The sequence below is a fragment of the Capra hircus genome, chromosome 21, assembly GCF_001704415.2.
Source record: "Capra hircus breed San Clemente chromosome 21, ASM170441v1, whole genome shotgun sequence".
Classification (NCBI taxonomy): domain Eukaryota; kingdom Metazoa; phylum Chordata; class Mammalia; order Artiodactyla; family Bovidae; genus Capra; species Capra hircus.
In genome coordinates this window covers 58,337,865-58,357,902 of record NC_030828.1, presented here as the reverse complement: position 1 = coordinate 58,357,902, position 20,038 = coordinate 58,337,865, and the positions used below count along the sequence as shown (strand labels likewise).

The 20,038-nt window shown below is 37.7% G+C and overlaps 1 protein-coding gene across 5 annotated transcripts in view; it reads right to left on the bottom strand.

Moving 5' to 3' along the window:
• PPP4R4 (protein phosphatase 4 regulatory subunit 4) overlaps positions 1–20,038 on the bottom strand; it is a 103,869-nt gene that overhangs the window by 11,957 nt on the left and 71,874 nt on the right. For all 5 annotated transcript variants that reach the window (XM_018066380.1, XM_018066381.1, XM_018066382.1 and 2 more), the window contains 6 exons: positions 15,279–15,384; positions 13,660–13,807; positions 9,351–9,495; positions 6,933–6,974; positions 6,758–6,832; positions 46–115 (listed from right to left, as the gene is read on the bottom strand). In XM_018066380.1, the coding sequence (XP_017921869.1) occupies positions 46–115; positions 6,758–6,832; positions 6,933–6,974; positions 9,351–9,495; positions 13,660–13,807; positions 15,279–15,384 (586 nt within the window). The remainder of the gene's footprint in view (positions 1–45; positions 116–6,757; positions 6,833–6,932; positions 6,975–9,350; positions 9,496–13,659; positions 13,808–15,278; positions 15,385–20,038) is intronic.

Below are 20,038 nucleotides of genomic sequence, written 5' to 3'. Positions count from 1 at the left end.
ATCAATTGTGTACCTTGGTGGTGAGGATGTGGGAAAACTACTCACGTTTCTTTTCAAAGGTTTTCTCACTCATGGGCCTTCCGTCATTTTGTTGCTTTTCTTTTTCTAATTGCTCCTATTAATAAAACAGTACCTTAGCATTAAAGATAAGCATAAGTAGGTTTACTTTTTTAAGGTTCCTAAAATAACATTTATTAAAAGTTAACATAATAGGCAACCAAAAAAACGCAAGAAGCAAAAAGCAGTCATTCACAATCACAAGCAATTTACCATCTGACATGTCCTCCCAGGTCTCATTTGTGTATTTTCATAACTAAGCATCCATTTTTATGTAATTAAGATCATACAGTTATGTATCATGTTGTTTCACACATCATGATTATTTACCATTTCAAAGTCCCAAAGCTATGAATATTTTAATAACCAAGAATACACTACACCAACTCAATCTGGAGGGAAAAAATGTAATCTTGCCTTTCTTGATGACAAAAATTTCAGAGAAGACAAAAATGGCAACAGAACTCTAGATAAAGACACTGGCAGAGCTATGATTAAAATACCACATTCCCTTAATGTCCAATTAAAAGTGAGACATAAAGCAACAGAGTGTGCGAAGTATAATGCTTCTAGGAGGATTCATTATCTGATCTAAACTATTAAAGTATAGCAAGGAGGTATGCTTCTGTTGAATTAATTATTTAACAAGCATAAGTAGATTTAGAAAACTATTCTAATCAGAAATTACTCTAAGCTTTAGAGATATAAAAATACAGTTCACAAAAATACCTAACAGAAGTAATTTTTTTTCAAAATTGGTATCTAAAGAACTCACAGTTCTCTCAGTTTTTTTTATTTTAACATCTACAGAATTGTGCCCTTGGAGGGTTGTCAAGATAAAACAATGAATTTGGTATCACTGTTGCAATGAGCCTTTCAGATGGTAAAGAATCTGCCTGCAATGCAGGAGACCCAGGTTTCACCCCTGGGTCGGGAAGACCCCCTGGAGAAGGGAATAGCAGTACTCGAAACCAGAATACTGGAAACCACTCCAGTACTCTTGCCTAGAGAATTCCATGGACAGAGGAGCCTGGGGTTTATAGTCCATGGGGTCATAAACAGTTGGACACGACTGAGTGACTAACACTTTCACTTCACTTTCATTTACTAATTCTCATCAGCAAAATATTGGCACTATTGGCCCTTTCCATTTCTAACTGATGAGTGAAAAAATAATATCCTTCTTTTAAAAGCCTGAGAGAAAAAAGAATTTGCAGATATTATTTAAATTTTGATTGAAGTATAATACACATAGAGAAAGTACACAAACTGTAAGTATACAGCTCAGTAAATTTTCCCAAAATGAACACACCCATATAATCAGCTCCCAGACCAAGAAACAAAATGTTACCAAGCTCAAAGTCTTCTTTATCCAAACAGAATATCCAAGATAACTCCTATCAAGTTCTGAACAAACATGACATAACAGGCATGTACAGAACACTACAATCAACAATGGAGAATACACATTCTTTTCAAGAAAAAGTGCAAAATGAAGAAAAAGAGAAAACAAACAAGACAAAAAATTCCACACAGACTTGGACTGCATAAAAAACCATTAAATAAAAATTCTAAGACTGAAAATAAAACATGCAAAGCTGAAAGCTGTTGCTAAGTGAGCTCAAGAAGTAGTGTCATTTGTTTTATCTTTTCCTCTACTATTTGATCATAGTAATCACAATTATCTTGAAGTCCTTGTTGGGTAACTCTAACAGTAGGATCATCTGTGAATCTTTTTCTATTCTCTGATTTTTGTCTTGGGTTTAGGTTATTAAGTCTTAAAATTTTTAGAGCCTGTTTATTCTTTAGAACGTCTACCACTGGCAATCCTGAGCTCTAATCTTTGTTTTAGACTGCTGAATAACACAATTTGCTTTTCAGAGGATTTCCACTTAAGTTTTTAATCTCACAGCACAATTTTTTTGTAGAGAAATAGACAATATAATAAAATAAATGGGAATATTATAACTGAAAAACACAGTACTGGAAATTTTAAAACGACTGGATGGGCTCAATAGCCAAAAGGAGAAGGCAGGAAAAGAATTGGTGACACTGAAGATGGATCAAAAGAGATTATTCACTCTGAGAAGCAGAGTTTAAGGGGAGAAAAGAGAAAGAACAAAGCCTCATGGACCTGTGGGATGATATAAAAAGATCTAACACGTGTATAATTATTGACCCAGAAGTATAAGAGTGAGCAACAGGGGACAGAAGATATATTTAAACAAACAACAGGTCAAACCTTCCCAAATTTGGGAAATAATACATGTTTACAGATTCAGGAAGCTCAACAAATCCAAAACAGGATAAATATGAAGCAAATCATGCCTAAAAATACCAAAATCAAACTGCTAAAAACAAAAAACTATCTTGGAAGTAGTCAGAGACAAACAACATTATACACAGGAGAACAACAATTCAAATGAGAGTGGATATTTTATCAGATTTCTTGCCCTGCTTATTTAACTTATACGCAGAGTACATCATGAGAAATGCTGGGCTGGAGGAAGCACACGCTGGAATCCAGATTGCCAGGAGAAATAGCAATAACCTCAGATATGCAGATGACACCACCCTTATGGCAGAAAGTGAAGAGGAACTAAAAAGCCTCTTGAGGAAAGTGAAAGAGGAGAGTGAAAAGGTTGGCTTAAAGCTCAACATTCAGAAAACGAAGATCATGGCATCTGGTCCCATCACTTCATAGGAAATAGATGGGGAAACAATGGAAACAGTGTCAGACTTTATTTTCTGGGCTCTAAAATCACTGCAGATGGTGACTGCAGCCATGAAATTGAAAGACGCTTACTCCTTGGAAGAAAAGTTATGACCAACCTAGATAGCATATTGAAAAGCAGAGACATTACTTTGCCAGCAAAGGTCCATCTAGTCAAGGCTATGGTTTTCCCTGTGGTCATGTATGGATGTGAGAGTTGGACTGTGAAGAAAGCTGAGCGCCAAAGAATGGATGCTTTTGAACTGTGGTGCTGGAGAAGACTCTTGAGAGTCCCTTGGACTGCAAGGAGATTCAACCAATCCATTCTGAAGGAGATCAGCCCTGAGATTTGTTTGGAAGGAATGATGCTAAAGCTGAAACTCCAGTACTTTGGCCACCTCATGCGAAGAGTTGACTCATTGGAAAAGACTCTGATGCTGGGAGGGATTGGGGGCAGGAGAAGGGAACGACAGAGGATGAAATGGCTGGATAGCATCACTGACTCAATGGACATGAGTCTGAGTGAACTCTGGGAGCTGGTGATGGACAGGGAGGCTTGGCGTGCTGCAATTTAAGCGGTCGCAAAGAGTCGGACATGACTGAGCAACTGAACTGAACTGAGACCAGAACATAGATAGAAATAATTCTTATAAGTACAGTATGAAAAAAGGCTTGAAAACTCAGTATTCAATAAAAATATCCCTTAAAGAGGAAGGCAAAAATAAGACATTTTAGATAAAGGAAAACTAAGATAATCTGTCTAAAAATACTTGCACTCCATTCTTCAGGCTGAAGGGGAAAAAAAACGAGAGGGAAACTTGGGTCCTAAGCAATGAATGATGGTTCTATAATGACCTACAAGACCTTATAGAACTAACACCAAAAAAAGATGTTATTTTCATCATAGGGGACTGGAATGCAAAAGTAGGAAGTCAAGAGATACCTGGAGTAACAAGCAAGTTTGGCCTTGGAGTACAAAATGAAACAGGGCAAAGGCTAACAGAGCTTTGCCAAGAGAACGCACTGGTCATAGCAAACACCCTCTTCCAACAACACAAGAAAAGACTCTACACATGGACATCCCCAGATGGTCAATAATGAAATCAGCTTGATTATACTCATTGCAGCTGAAGATAGAGAAGTTCTATACAGTCAGCAAAAATAAGACCAGGAGATGACTGTGGCTCAGATTATGAACTCATTGCAAAATCCAGACTTAAAGGAAGCAGGGAAAACCACTAGACCATTCAGGTATGACCCAAATCAAACCAAATCCCTTACAATTATACAGTGGAAGCAACAAATAAATTCAAGGGATTAGATCTGACGGGCAGAGTGCCTGAAGAACTATGGACGGAGGTTTGTAACATTGTACAGGAGGCAGTGATCAAGATCATCAAGAAAAACAAAAGCAAAAAGGCAAAATGGTTGTCTGAGGAGACATTACAAATAGCTGAGAAAAGAAGAGAAGTGAAAGGCAAAGGAGAAAAGGAAAGATATACTCATTTGAATGTAGAGTTCCAAAGAACAGCAAGGAGCGATAAGAAAGCTTTCTTCAAGATGACATAATGGCTCAGGTAGAATGTCTGATTGAATCTAAAAACCAACTTCTAGAACAAATAAGAAAACAGCATGTCTGCAAAACACAAGGCTAATATACAAAAATCAACAGTATTCTTAAGCTCCAGCAACAAAAAACTAGAAAGCAAAATTTAAACTTACAATTCCATCCTCAGTGTCAAGAAACATAATATACTAGAAATAAATCTAACAAAAGACTTCCTTGAACGCTATAGTTGAGACTACCAAAACTACTGAGAAGCAAAGTAAAGACTAAATAAACCAATCATGAGAAGACTCATAATGTTTAGATGGCAATTTTCCAAATTGATCTACAGATCAATGATAATTAACACAATCCTAACTAAAATTTCAGGCTTTTTAGAAATTGACAAACTGATTCTAAACTTTATATCAAAATGCAGAGGGCCTCAACGGGCCAAAGCAACTTAAAATAATAAGTTTGAGAACTGATCCTATCTGACTTTGATAATTACTACACAGTGTTCAAGGCAGTTTAGAAAGGCCAGAAAGACAAACATATAAACCAGTGGAATGAAATAGTGAGTCCCGAAGCAGACACACACACACACACACACACACACACACACACACACACATATATATACATATGAACAACTGATTAAAACAAACAAAAAAAAGGTGTTAAAGCAATTCAATGGGGAAAAGAAAGTTTTCCACAAATGGTGCTAGAATAATTGCTTAGTCAGATAGAAAAAAAAAACAAAACATAAAAATTAACTTGAAATGATTCATAGACCTAAATGTAAAACCTAAAACTAAAATTCCTAGAAGAAAACAGGAAAAGGTCTTTATAATTTGGGGATAGACTAAGGGCTTCCTCTGGCGGCTCAAAAGGTAAAAGCGTCTGCGTGCAATGCAGAAGACCTGGATGCAGTCCCTGGGTTGGGAAGACCCCCTGGAGAAGGAGATGGCAACCCACTCCAGTATTCTTGCCTGGAAAACCCAATGGATGGAGGAGCCTGGTAGGCTACAGTCCATGAGATCGCAAAGAGTTGGACATGACTGAATGACTTCACTTTCACTTTCAAAGGATTCTTGGGTACAAAAACAGCATGAACTATGCTAAGAGAAAACATGAATATAAGTTACACTTGATCAATATCAAATTTCTGCTCTTCAAAAGACACCATTAAGTAAATGAAAAAAGAAGCACAGACTCCAAGAAAATATTCATAAAATGTGTATCTGACAAAGGAATTGTATTCAGAGTTTATGAAGAACTCTTACAACTTGATAAGAAGAAGAGAAACAACCCACTTTAAAATCTGAAAATAGACTTCATCAGCTAAGATATAAGGATGGCCAATACACAAAGGCAAAGATGCTCAGCCTCATTAGGCATCAGGGATATGCAATCTGAAATTGCAAAGAGATACCATTACACCCTCAATCTGACAAGCATTACAGAGGATATGAGGTAACTGAAGTTCTCCACCACAGTCCGTGGGGGTGTAAAATGGTGCAGTTACTTTGCAAAACAGTCTCTGTTTTTAAGTTAAGCATACTTTAACATATGATCCATCCATTCCACACCTAGGTTATTTTCCCAAAGAAATCCAAGTATACATCAACTCAAAGACTTCTTCACTAATATTCTCAAGCTAGAAGTAACCCAAATGTCCATTAAGGAAGGGGTATACACATGGTAAGTGAGTTTCCAGGTGGCACTAGTGGTATAGAACCCGCCTGCCAATGCAGGAGACGTAAGAGATGCAGGTTTGATCCCTGGGTAGGAAGATCACCTGGAGAAGGGAAAGGCAATCCACTTCAGTATTCTTGCCTGGAGAATCTCATGGACAGAGGAGCCCGGTGGGCTATAGATGGCGTCACCAAGAGTCAGACATGACTGAAGCGATTTAGCATGCATGCAAAAACACGGTGGTATATCCATAGTTTGGGCTACTATTTAGAAATAAAAAGGAGTGACCTCTTGATATACACAACAATGTAGAAGAATCTCAAAATAATTATGCTGATGGAGAGAAGCATGACCCAAAAAGTACTAATAAATGATTCAATTCATTAGTTGTAGATCACAAAGGGGCACAACAAAATTTTTTGAGGGAACGGCAATGTTTGGTATTTTATATGCTGGTTTCATAGATGTGTCCATATGTCAAAATTCACCAAATTGTACACATTAAGCATTTGCAGTTAATCATAAGTCAATATACTTCAAGAAGGTATTTTTTAAAAGGCTTTCAAATGTAGTTTTCCTACCAGTTCATAAAAGAACATATTTCAAAAGATTAGGACTCTTCTTTAGTCATTTATAGAGAAAGTAAAAGTAGTGTGATACTGAAATAATTTATTAAGTTTAATAACATAGCACAGTTAATACTGGTCAGAAAGGAGTAGGTGTATATGCATGTGAAAACATACCATTTCCAAAAGAAGTAGTTCTTCTCTTTCTTTCTCTTGATCCAACAAATCTTTCTCATAAAACTTTTTCTGAAACTAAGTTTAAAGTTTAAAATGAAATTGTGAAACAGTAATGATGAGTCTCTGCCAATTTTTAAAGATTCCTTTCCACACAAGGTAAAGGGAGTATACTTACAGCATCCATGGACATTTCCATTCTGTCCAACTCTAACACGGTCTGTAAAGACAATGTTTTAAAATAATTCAACAGCAATTAAATCAACTACTCATTTCTCAAAAAGACTCTTTTCCTAGGAGAGGTCCAAAGAAGAGATTTCTCCACTATGTGAAAGGCTATCATTTGGTTTAATATTCTTGGTTCCTTTCCACAGAAACTTTTGATCCTTATGACATTCTAATGAATAAAAAATATTTTGCTCTGAAAGCATTCTCTTAATTTCTGTCTTCCAGAATACACTGTCTGAAATAAATTATTTCAATCAAACACTGGCCCATCTAATCCAGGATTCTATCTCTGACAGACGACAGTACTTCTTTACAGGAATAACTCTGATGGTCAAGATACAAGTACATTTATTCATATGTCCAAAGCTATCGACTGCAAACATAGTGTTTATTTGGTTTTATTTTTATGGTGAAATTTATGAAAATGTTGTAATTCACACCATGAAATATTCCTTTTAAATGAAATTACTTTTCGTCTTAAGAAAACTGACTAGACTAAGCTATTTCATTTTTATCACAAAGCTTTGAATAGCTTCCTGAGGTGTCCCCACACCAATACATCAGTTTGATAAACATTATAGTACAGAATTTTTATGAGACAGAATGACTTCCTCATCTGCAATGTTCTTAAAATAAGAACTGTACTCCTGAATAATCCATTCAATAATCTATCTATTTAATTATAGCACTTTGCCCCTATTTTATGGGGTCAGCTTGAGTTATCTCTTCAGTTTATATATAAATACTAACTGGAACTTCCCTGGTGGGGGAAGGGTTAAGAATCCACCTTTGGATGCAGGGGACACAAGTTCAATCTCTGGTCAGGAAACTGAGATCCCACATGCTGCCGGGCAACTAAGCCCACACACCACAAGGGAGATCTTACATGCGGCAACATGCAGCCAAATTAACTAATTATTTTAAAAAGTAATTGTCTCATATTTACTATTTTGAAAGTTATTGTAATTAAATGGTAAAGACAAAAATATCTGGTAAAAACAAATGTATGTATATCTATGTTTTAAGATTTAGATGTATGTCCAGATTCTGAGTATTTCTGATTATTTCAATTAATGAAAGGAGAATTTACATTTCAGTAAAAGAAAATTATACTAATTAATACTAAGTTATCAAATCACTTTTTAAAAAAGCTTCTTATGCAACATCACAAGGGTCCCTAGAAAAAAGAAAATAAAATCAAAGGGTTCTCTTTTTTTGCCCCCTCATCACTGACACCAAGTTGTTGATGACATAAATTCATTTCTCTCACTATAAATCAAGGCTCAAAAACTATGTATCCTGAATTCCACATTCAGATTCATAGAAATAACGACTTGACTTAATTTCATAAAAACATTAGGTAAATGTTTGGCGAAAAAGATTTTAAAGACTGTCAAGTATTTTCAAGTTTGACTTCACTAACCCAAATGTTTACTGTTTCAGTGTTAAACACTGCCAAACAATCCATATAAGATCACAGGCTTAAAAAAAACTAACAAAAAAGCCATAAAACACAATGTTACATAGTTGAATAGGGTTAAGAGGTCTCCATTCCAGCCCTGGAGCTACCACTTACTTACTAATAAGATCTTAAGCTGATACCTAACATTTCTAGGTCCAGAGCTTCTGCAAAGTCAAACGGATCACTGAAGGCCCTTCTAACCCTTTCATGCCTAAGTTCCTAGCTAGGGACTCAGTTGTGGGATATGGGTAGTTCCCTGACAGGGAATGAACCTGGGCCCCCTGCATTGGGAGCGTGGATTCTTGGCCACTGGACCACCAGGGAAGTCCCAGGGCTAAGTTTCTATCAAATGTGACTTTACCAACAAAGTCTTACCAATTATAATCACTTATAAACAGTCTGGTGAGTGAAACAGTCATTATTAGCTGAAAAGTATTTACAGAGTACCTAAAATGCAAGCTCTCTCTCATAGAGCTTATATTACCAGTAATAGAAGCTTAATGTTTCAGCGCCCTCTGTGCTTAGTTACTCAGTCGTGACGTCTGACTCTTTCTGACCCCATGGACTACAGCCCACCAGGCTCCTCTGTCCATGGGGATTCTTCAGGCAAGAATACTGGAATGGGTTGACATGCCCTTCTCCAGGGGATCTTCCCAAGCTGGGGATCAAACCCAGGTCTCCCACATTGCAGGTGGATTCTTTACCGGCTGAGCCACCAGGTGGGTGCTTTCTAAAAGAACTTCCCTCTCCAGTTAGAGCACAAATCCACCAAATCCTTACTACTCTAGAAATGATTAAAATATTTTAACATACTACTGTTAGCCCATCAAGTTAAAAACAGTGAAGCTATGATTAAGATCATCTTAACCCAAGAAAGACAAATGCCATTGCAAGAGGGATACTTACTCTTTTGACAATAGCCAGAACATCTTTATCTTTTTCTTGACAGAGGAGTTTTCTCACACACATTTCCAACTGCTGAAGTAGATGCTTATCTGCAGGAATCTTCAGAGTAGATTTCACTTTGGGCAACAAGTAGCAAAGTTTCATTCTATAATAAATTAAAAAGCACTAACCTGTGAGTAAATTTAATAACCTGGAATAATAGTCACATGAATTTGAAAGAAAATTCAAGCTTTAGCTAGCTTGAGAGTTTATTATGCAACAAATATCTATGGAGGGCCCATGATGAGTCAAGCATTCATTACTCTGGGTGCTGAAACACTGCAGTGAATAAAATCAGCACAATTCTCTGCTCTCTCACAGAGCTTTCATTCTAGCCCACAGGTAGGGAGAGAGGATAAACAAATGAATAAGTGTTAGTCGCTCAGTCGTGGCTGACTCTCTGCGACCCATGGACTGTAGCCCGTCAGGCTCCTCTGCCCATGGGATTCTCCAGGCAAGAATACTGGAGTGGGTTGTCATTTCCTTCTCCGACGAATGAGTAATATGTCCATCAAACAGTGGTAAGTGCTGCAGAAAAAGATAAAGCAAGGGAAGGTGAAGGAGTACCAGAGGAGGGGGGTTACAAGTTTCAAACAGGTAGTCAGAGAGGGTTTCTGTGAAGCTTTCACTGAAAAAAAAAAGACATTTAAGCAAAGACTTATAGTAAACTGGGGACTAACCCATGCGAATACCTAGAGAAGACTGTTATCGTAAGAGCAAATGCCCTATGAGGGGAGCCTGCCTTAGGAGTTGCCCCAAATTAACAAATTGGCCCAAACTGGCTAGAGTGGTGAGAACAGAGCAAAAACAAATTTAGCTAGAAGCCTGAGCGTGGAAATAGGAGGTCAGATCATCCAGGGCCTTGTGACTACAGATTGGAAACTGGTTTTATTTTGAGAGCAATGAGAAGCCATGAAGGGTTCTGCACAGTGGGGTAAAAAGATTCAACTTAACATTTGGGAAGTATCATCTGGTTACTGTGTTGAGATTAGACTGTAGGTGGACAAGGACAGAAGGGATAGGATAGGGGAGGCTCTTTCAGTAATCCAGGCCAGAATCCAGTAATTCAGTAACCCAGTATGATGATGGTGGCACCACCATCACTCTGGTTCTTGAAGCAGAGAAGCAGCAGTGAGGCGGTGGGAAGTGGCCTGTATCTGAATATTTTATACAAGCAGCAGGTTGTGCTGAGGGCCTGGAGGTAGAATGACAGAAAGGAGGTCAAGGCTCTGACTCGAGCAAGTGGCAAGACAAAATGGTTATTTACTGAGATGGAGAAGATGGCAGAAAGAGCAAGTGTGGATGAGGAAGGTGTGGCTTAACTGGACAGATTAACTGTGAGGAGCCTGTTAGGTAGTTGATGGAAATGCAGTGGGCAGTTGGCTCGATGAGTCTTCTGTCCAGGGTGGATGCCCATGCTGGAGATGTGCTGTCAGGAATCTTCAGAACATAGATGCTCTGTGAACCAGGAGCCCAGAGAATTACCCAGGCAGCAAGCGCAGTTTGAGAAGGAGAGATAAAAGGAGAGTTTCTATGTCACCACCATGGTCCAAATGGGCTGATAAGGAAGCAACAAGCAAACTGAAGAATTCCAGGAGAGTTAAAAAAAAAAAAAAAAAAAAAAAACAACCTACCAACCAAACAAAAAACTTCCTAGGAAAAGGGGGTGCAGGAAATGTTCTATTTACTAAACTAAAATTCTATTGCTTTGCCAGGGCTGTTGTCTAATTTGTGGCTGCTGTATTCATTCATTCATTTGTCTCAGCACTCTCCAGATACTATATTTTTATTTCTATGCCAAAGCTTGAGACAACTAAGTCCCACTCCTGGAGTTGTCAGGATGCTTTCTCAGCTGAGCTTCAGTCAAGGATTCCTCATATACAAGAAAATTTGCTTTTTATTTAACCAAAAAGGCAAAAGACGTTTCTTCCCCAGAATTTTCATCTCTGTACATAGCAATAATAGTCTCAAACTTATTCAGGACTCGCCACAGATACTGCTAAGCATGGTGGTGATGCTTTCTTTAGTTAACAGGTCCCAATCACCCCCAAAGAGAATTGTTTTCATTTCTGGCAGCTGAAGAGAAGGCTCCTCTGAATACCAATAGTCTTTTTTCTAGCCTTGATATTGTCCAGACTTGGTGATTTTAATTTTAAACATTGACTTAAGGAAAAACAGAAACAATTAGCAGTCCATGCACACTTCATTCTTTATAACCCAAGGCACATCTAGAAAACCTACATGCAACAGAAGCTACCTAAGCCTTAGCAATTATTTATCTCGATGAGAATCCTGGGCCCAGGAGATTATGAAGATTTCAAAATTAAGGACCACAATTTTCAGGTAAGCTAAATTTTGCATGTACACTATCTCAGGTATTTATTCCTCAGAACACCCCCATGAATTAAGTACCAAGGAAACTGATGCACAGAGAGGTTCTGTAAGTTGTCGGGACACACAGCTGGTGTAGAGGTCACAGAGTGTGGCTACAGGCACTCTCCTTCTAACCTGCATGATCCTGCCACTCTCGCCTGTGGCGGTTTCCATTTTATCCGCCCATCTCTACAGAGCTGGGCGAAGGCTTTGGCATCCAAGAGTACGTGGTGTTGCTGGATCCATTTTTTTGGCTGGCAGCTGCACAGGCAGGAGAGTCAGAACCAAGATACATGGCTATACGACGATCTCTTACTCAACAAAACCACCAAGACTCACAGAGCAATATTCATCTTCATTTGGTTTTTGAATTGACAGGTTGCTTTCTCTTAGAGTCAATGCTATGCTGCTAGTCACACTGACTTGAGTAGAGATGATTTCATTCCCTTTCCAATAATTTTTGGGAACTGTCAGATAAGGGATAATGCAATCTGCTTTTCTAGAATCTTTTCTTGGAATCTGCTTTTCTAGAATCACAACTTCAATTTGCAAAAGGTTTACAATGTGGTTGGATCCATTATCTATTTACCAAGAGATAAATTCTAAAGAACTGCCATCAGGGTCTTTCAATCTACTTAAAACCACTTTAATTTAAATCTCAAGTCAAGGAAACCTTAGCTCTCATTTATACAGCACAGGGAAGATGCACAAAATACTAAAGCCAATGCTGTTATGTTTTCTGTATTTTCTCTACAAAATAAAACCAATATCTAGATTTGTTCCTCCTAAATAATGCTCATAACATTCTCAGGCTGAACTCTTCAACATCTTTTGACAAATCTTGGTATATTTCTTTCTCAACAACTATGCTATTAGTCTATGTTTATTACCTGGCCAGTTCTTCCTGTTAAAAAGTGTTAAATGATTGTACGTTGCCTACAATGCACATCAGTTGTTTATAAAAGATGCACATATGTCACACAGCATGAAACAAGCATGAGGCATGGCTGGCATGTGAATACTCAGCAGGGAGCTCTGTAGTCCTGTTCAGGAAGTCTTGACTCTGACTGTGTCTCCTACGGATGTGAGTTCCTCACACATGGAACACCGACATAGAGCACAAACACAAACCTCACGGCTGGCAGTTTAAAATTCTCTTTAAATCAGTATGCAATGTACAAATAACTCAAACACTGTGTGTGTACGTGTATGTCTACTTAATGCCATTGAATTGTACAAAATGGTTAAAATGGTATTATGCTATGTATATTTTACCACTACTTTTTTTAAAAAAATAATATGCTTATTTAGGAAGAAAAAAGAAAGCAAAATACAATTTATTCATTTTTTTCAATTTCCAAGCAAGCCATTTTCAGGCCTGTTTCATTTAACTTCACAGTTAATTAATCAAGTCCAATTACCATTTACTGGATTTCAAAACTGTGAGAGAGCTGAACAAAGGAAAAAGAAAAGAAAAAGACTTGGAAACAGCCCTGCTTCGCTGAATAAAGGGGCTTATAAAAATGGACAGATCTTCTCCAAGCCAACTTTGAACTATTTTTTTCTCTAGGCTTAAAAGATAGATAAGTTAATCATATCTACTCAATCTTCTCCTGGTGTCAGTGTGTATTTCCCTGTGGCTGGAGAAGCCTGTCAGTCTGGCTGTGACTACAGCTGTCAACCCAGTAAACTAAAGGCTTCAGAGAGTGTTAGAAGATCACACTTTCAAGTCCTACTGAGGCTCAATTACGACTACCAAGAATCTCAAAACGAGTACCAGTTCTTGATTATTTTCAAGACTAAGAAAACACTTTTGAATAGCTCAGTTTCTTATTCATGAATAAGATACATTAAAACACACAATTTTTTCAAATATATTCTTGGATTAGTATCATACCTTACATTTGCTACTGGATCATGTGTCAGTTCAATAGCAGGTAGAAAGAAATATTTACAGAAAAATGATTTGGAAAATATCTCTATAATAAATTCACAGGTATCCAAAAATCGGAGTCTGTTCCAATAACTTTTTCCTTGGCCCAGTTCTAGAAACAACAACAAAAAAGTTTTGCGTTTTAATTTTTCCTACATAAAATTTCCTGTGACAAAAATCACTAAGTCCATGACATTTTTTTTATACCCACAATTTGCTTAGCACAAACAAGAGATAAGGGGAAAAAAATCATATTATATACCCCTGAATTAATGAAAGCATAAAAAACAGAAATAAATTTATTAAATATTACATTCAATTCTTCAAGCATTTATTAAATATTGAAGGAACATATCTACTATTTTTTTTATTACCCGCTATGTGCTAAGTACTGAAACATATTATCTCATTAAATCCTGAAAGCCCAACGGGAAGGGCATATATTTATTCCTCCTAAAAGATAAGGTACCGAGATTCATAGAGGTTAAAGGAACAGAGCTAGAATTCAAATGCAGGTCTGTATAACTTCAAAATCTTTTGACCAATGAAGTTAACTGTTTTCTTCCTCTTAGGTTTTCTTAAAATGCTTTGAAATAAAATCATATATAAACAAAATTATCACTGAAAATAATTCAGGCCAATATTTAAAGGATAATTTTTTCTCCCTTATTACACACATGTTCAAAAGCAAAATTCTTAATGTTTGAAACCAAATATAATCTCCATTCAAAATAAAACATTCTAAAGGCCAGGCCCTACCACTAAAAACTGAAAATTGAATTAAAATACAGTAAAAAAAAAAAAAAAGAAAGATTAAAGTATATTGAGCAAAATTTTTCTTTAAACAGAATTTTATGTGCTCTAATTTTTTTTTTAAGTGGTGATCCATACTTAAAATGGTAAACTATAATAACCAGAAAATCTCATTACCTGTCTATGCTGGATAATAGTTTAATAAAAGCATTAAGGCACTATGGTCAAAGCAAGTACACAATAATTAACAAATTCACTAAGTATATATAGGTGTCTATCACTACTTCAAGAATTAATTCTTTAACCAAAGGTTTTGTTTTGATTTTAGCCCATAGCAAATTAAAATATATTTGCATTTGTTAACTGACAATTTTTTAAGACATTACAAACCACTTCGGCTCACTAGATTCACATTTGAGTGTACTATCAAGTCTATTCAAGAGAACAAAACCCACATTCTGTAATATTTAATATAGGAACACAAAACAAATTATTGGATTCATGGGTAGCCTGCTTGTATCTTATTTTCAAATTGTATTCATCAGAATAGAAACTGAGTTTTCAACGATAAGTGTATGTATTTTAACATCTCAAGTGTAGAAATTCATGAAAGGTAGCCTAAAGTAGATGAATTTTTCATTCATCAAAGATCTGATCCTGTAAAAAAATTTCTAAAACAAACAAGAAATTAGCCTCTAAAGCTCAAATACAAATATTTAGCAATACTGGCCTAATTATTCATAGCAATATGATAACATAAGCCAAATTCAACTAAGGCCAACCACTTTATTTACTTTCTGTTCTCCAAATGAGAGAGAGTGATTACTTACGTTCGATTAATTTTTGAATCACCTCATGTCTCTGTTCCTGTTTACGATTATAACGTAGAAAAATGCATAGAGTTCGTGAAGCCGCCTTTTGGACAGGTAAGACATTCTTAGAGAAATAAGAAAAACAATTAAACAAGTCTAACGGTATATGCTCTAAATAATTTGACCCCACACATCAATTTTAAGTTATCGACTGAAAGCAGTGCTGTCTGGCTCTGAAATCAGTGTGGACGTGTCTTTATAATTTAATGTTATCAGTCAGGCAAATCAACTCATCTATCATACTGCAAAGTTCAAGTAATTTGGCAGAGTCACTTCCAAATCATCCAGATTTAATTTATATTTGACTCACATCTCCTTGGCACCTCATCTTAAGTGATATTCTCCCCAAATACATCTCAGCCACTTCTAGACCATGTTACTCATTTATTCAACAAACATTTGCTAGTACACACCCCGTGTCAGGTACCTCGCCAAAAACGTGCCACTTCTCAAATTCAGAGATCCTATGACCAGGTATACATCAGATTCCTCTCACTTAGTTCTGCCTCCTCCATCTCCATACTATCCTTTAAGATCCCTGGTCCATGACACAGATAAAGTTTAGAATCCAAGGGACACCATGCCAGTTATTCTTACTAGTGTTTTAAACTCTTTGATCCCTTGGATTTGTGTCACACTAACTGGGCAGAACCTTAATTCTAAGTAAATTCAACCATCCATCTTTACTATGGCTTCAAACTATGCATCAGAGAAAAATCTCTCAACCAGGTATACTGTATCCAGTATAAATTCACATTCACTATCTTGATTTACATATATATAACATTCAGTTCTTGAAGATTCAGACTACCATAATAGGGATGCTTGAAATTCAAATAGAAAAAATAGACATTGCTCAGAGAGTATTGCCTATTACCTCCTATTTTATACAAGCTATTTCCATTCTATCTAGTACCATTTTGTGCACTGTTTTTAATCTGTTGAAGGTAAAAAAGAATATTCACTATAAATTAGAACAGAAAATTTAAAAAATGTACATAAACAGAAATATCAGTCGAATTAAGGAAAATGAATGTTAGATAAATGAACTTAAATAAAAGGATGTTACTCTTTTCTTTTATTTTGTATATACTAATAGAATTCCAAATGCAATAAACACTAATTATTTGAAACAGAAATAATATAAAATATGTATATTTTATACCTCACAGTATAAGGTAATATTTTGGGGGCCAGAAATCAAAGACAAAGGTAATTATATCAAAACAAACAAAAGTCAGTTTAAAGAAACTGCAACCACTTGAGCATGTGAATAATGACTGAAATTGATTAAAACATTGTTCCATATAAAAGATGAGTCTAAATGAAAGGATAAAAACAAAAACAAAATTCATTCATCATCCCTGGGTTAACTCTGAAAATTGATAGAGGGAAAGAATAAGAATTAATTCTCTCTTTACATTAGGAAATATATTTTAGTATAAATTTAAAAAAGCATTTATCCTGAGAAGAACGTCATCAACAATGTAGAAGAAAATAGAATTTTAAAAGCCACTCTTTTGTAAGTTCTAATGAAATAACTGATTCAGGCAAGGATCATCAATGGATGCTAAAACTGAAAGGTAAAAGCTGACTGGGAAACTGGGTATTCAGTGTTGAAGTGTCAGCTTCAGATTATGACACACATCACAAGGGAGAAAACACAATTTTGCAGTGAACTAACAGAGATGTCCCTGCCTGCACAAGCACTCTGAGCTCATTTACAAAGGTATGGGTGTCCACATGCGACACAACACAAAACACAGCAGCGATGATAAAGAATTCTTGCCAAAAACATTTGACCTGAGCCTTGGCAATATACATTTTAGTATAAATTAAAAAAAAAAAAGATCTTCACGACCCAGATAATCACGATGGTGTGATCACTCACCTAGAGCCAGACATCCTGGAATGTGAAGTCAAGTGGGCCTTAGAAAGCATCACTATGAACAAAGCTAGTGGAGGTGATGGAATTCCAGTTGAGCTATTTCAAATCCTGAAAGATGATGCTGTGAAATTGCTGCACTCAATATGCCAGCAAATTTGGAAAACTCAGCAGTGGCCACAGGACTGGAAAAGGTCAGTTTTCATTCCAATCCCAAAGAAAGGCAATGCCAAAGAATGCTCAAACTACTGCACAATTGCACTCATCTCACACGCTGGTAAAGTAATGCGCAAAATTTTCCAAGCCAGGCTTCAGCAATACGTGAACTGTGAACTTCCAGATGTTCAAGTTGGTTTTAGAAAAGGCAGAGGAACCAGAGATCAAATGGCCAACATCCGCCGCATCATGGAAAAAGCAAGAGAGTTGCAGAAAAACATCTACTTCTGCTTTATTGACTATGCCAAAGCCTTTGACTGTGTGGATCACAACAAACTGTGGAAAATTCTGAAAGAGATGGGAATACCAGACCACCTGACCTGCCTCTTGAGAAACCTGTATGCAGGTCAGGAAGCAACAGTTAGAACTGGACATGGAACAACAGACTGGTTCCAAATATGAAAAGTACATCAAGGCTGTATATTGTCACCCTGCTTATTTAACTTATATGGAGAGTACATCATGAGAAACGCTGGTCTGGAAGAAACACAAGCTGGAATCAAGATTGCCGGGAGAAATAGCAATAACCTCAGATATGCAGATGACACCACCCTTATGGCAGAAAATGAAGAGGAACTGAAAAGCCTTTTGATGAAAGTGAAAGTGGAGAGTGAAAAAGTTGGCCTAAAGCTCAACATTCAGAAAACGAAGACCATGGCATCTGGTCCCATCACTTCATGGGAAATAGATGGGGAAACAGTGTCAACAGTGTCAGACTTTATTTTTTTGAGCTCCAAAATCACTGCAGATGGTGATTGCAGCCATGAAATTAAAAGACGCTTACTCCTTGGAAGGAAAGTTATGACCAACCTAGATAAGTCTATTCAAAAGCAGAGACATTACTTTGCCGACTAAGGTCCATCCAGTCAAGGCTATGGTTTTTCCAGTGGTCATGTATGGATGTGAGAGTTGGACTGTGAAGAAAGCTGAGTGCCGAAGAATTGATGCCTTTGAACTGTGGTGTTGGAGAAGTCTCTTGAGAGTCCCTTGGACTTCAAGGAGATCCAACCAGTCCATTCTGAAGGAGATCAGCCCTGGGATTTCTCTGGAGGGAATGATGCTAAAGCTGAAACTCCAGTACTTTGGCCACCTCATGTGAAGAGTTGACTCATTGGAAAAGACTCTGATGCTGGGAGGGATTGGGCGCAGGAAGGAGGAGAAGCGGACGACAGGGATGAGATGGCTGGATAGCATCACTGACTCGACGGACATGAGTCTGAGTGAACTCCAGGATGTCTGGTGATGGACAGGGAGGCCTGGTGTGCTGTGATTCATGGGGTCGAGAAGAGTTAGTTGGACACGACTGACAGACTGAACTGAAGACTGAGCAAGCCCTTATCAAACCTCCAGCTTAAAACAAATATGGAGAAGAGACAAACAAGTAAATCCATAGAGACATTCTACAGGACAACTAAGTCTCTTCCACAATTCAATGTCATTAAAAATTGGGGGAAGGGCAAAGAGGGAATCTGTTCTGGATTAAAAGGGAACTAAGAAATGTAACTACCTAAGGCTATGTATCGAGGTCAGGGGCTGCAGCCGAGAGAAGCTACTGCATGCCTGAGGCCAGCGGCGGCGGCCAGGAGGAGAGACCCCATGTCCAAGAAGCGGTGGTGGCGCGGGTGCCGGAGGGCCTAGAGGAGCTATTCCACGTTCAAGGCTGGGAGTGGTGGCGGTGAGGAGATACCCCTCGTCCAAGGTAAGGAGCAGCAGCTGTGCTTTGCTGGAGCAGCAGTGAAGAGATATCCCATGTCCAAGGTAAGAGAAACCCAAGTAAGACGGTAGGTGTTGCAAGAGGGCAGACACACTGAAACCATAATCACAGAAAACTAGTCAATCTAATCACACTAGGATCACAGCCTTGTCTAACTCAACCAAACTAAGCCATGCCCTGTGGAGCCACCCAAGAAGGGCGGGCATGGTGGAGAGGCCTGACACAGTGTGGTCCACTGGAGAAGGGAATGGCAAACCACTTCAGTATTCTTACCTTGAGAACCCCATGAACAGTATGAAAAGGCAAAATGATAGGATACTGAAAGAGGAACTCCCCAGGTCAGTAGGTGCCCAATATGCTACTGGAGATCAGTGGAGAAATAACTCCACAAAGAATGAAGGGATGGAGCCAAAGCAAAAACAATACCCAGCTGTGGATGTGACTGGTGATAGAAGCAAGATCCGATGCTGTAAAGAGCAATATTGCATAGGAACCTGGAATGTCAGGTCCATGAATCAAGGCAAATTGGAAGTGGTCAATAAGAGATGGCAAGAGTGAACGATGACATTCTAGGAATCAGCGAACTACGATGGACTGGAGTGGGTGAATTTAACTCAGATGACCATTATATCTACTACTGCGGGCAGGAATCCCTCAGAAGAAATGGAGTAGCCATCATGGTCAACAAAAGAGTCCAAAATGCAGTACTTGGATGTAATCTCAAAGACGACAGAATGATCTCTGTTCGTCTCCAAGGCAAGCCATTCAATATCACGGTAATGCAAGTCTATGCCCTAACCAGTAATGCTGAAGAAGCTGAAGTTGAACGGTTCTATGAAGACCTACAAGACCTTTTAGAACTAACACCCAAAAAAGATGCCCTTTTCATTATAAGGGACTGGA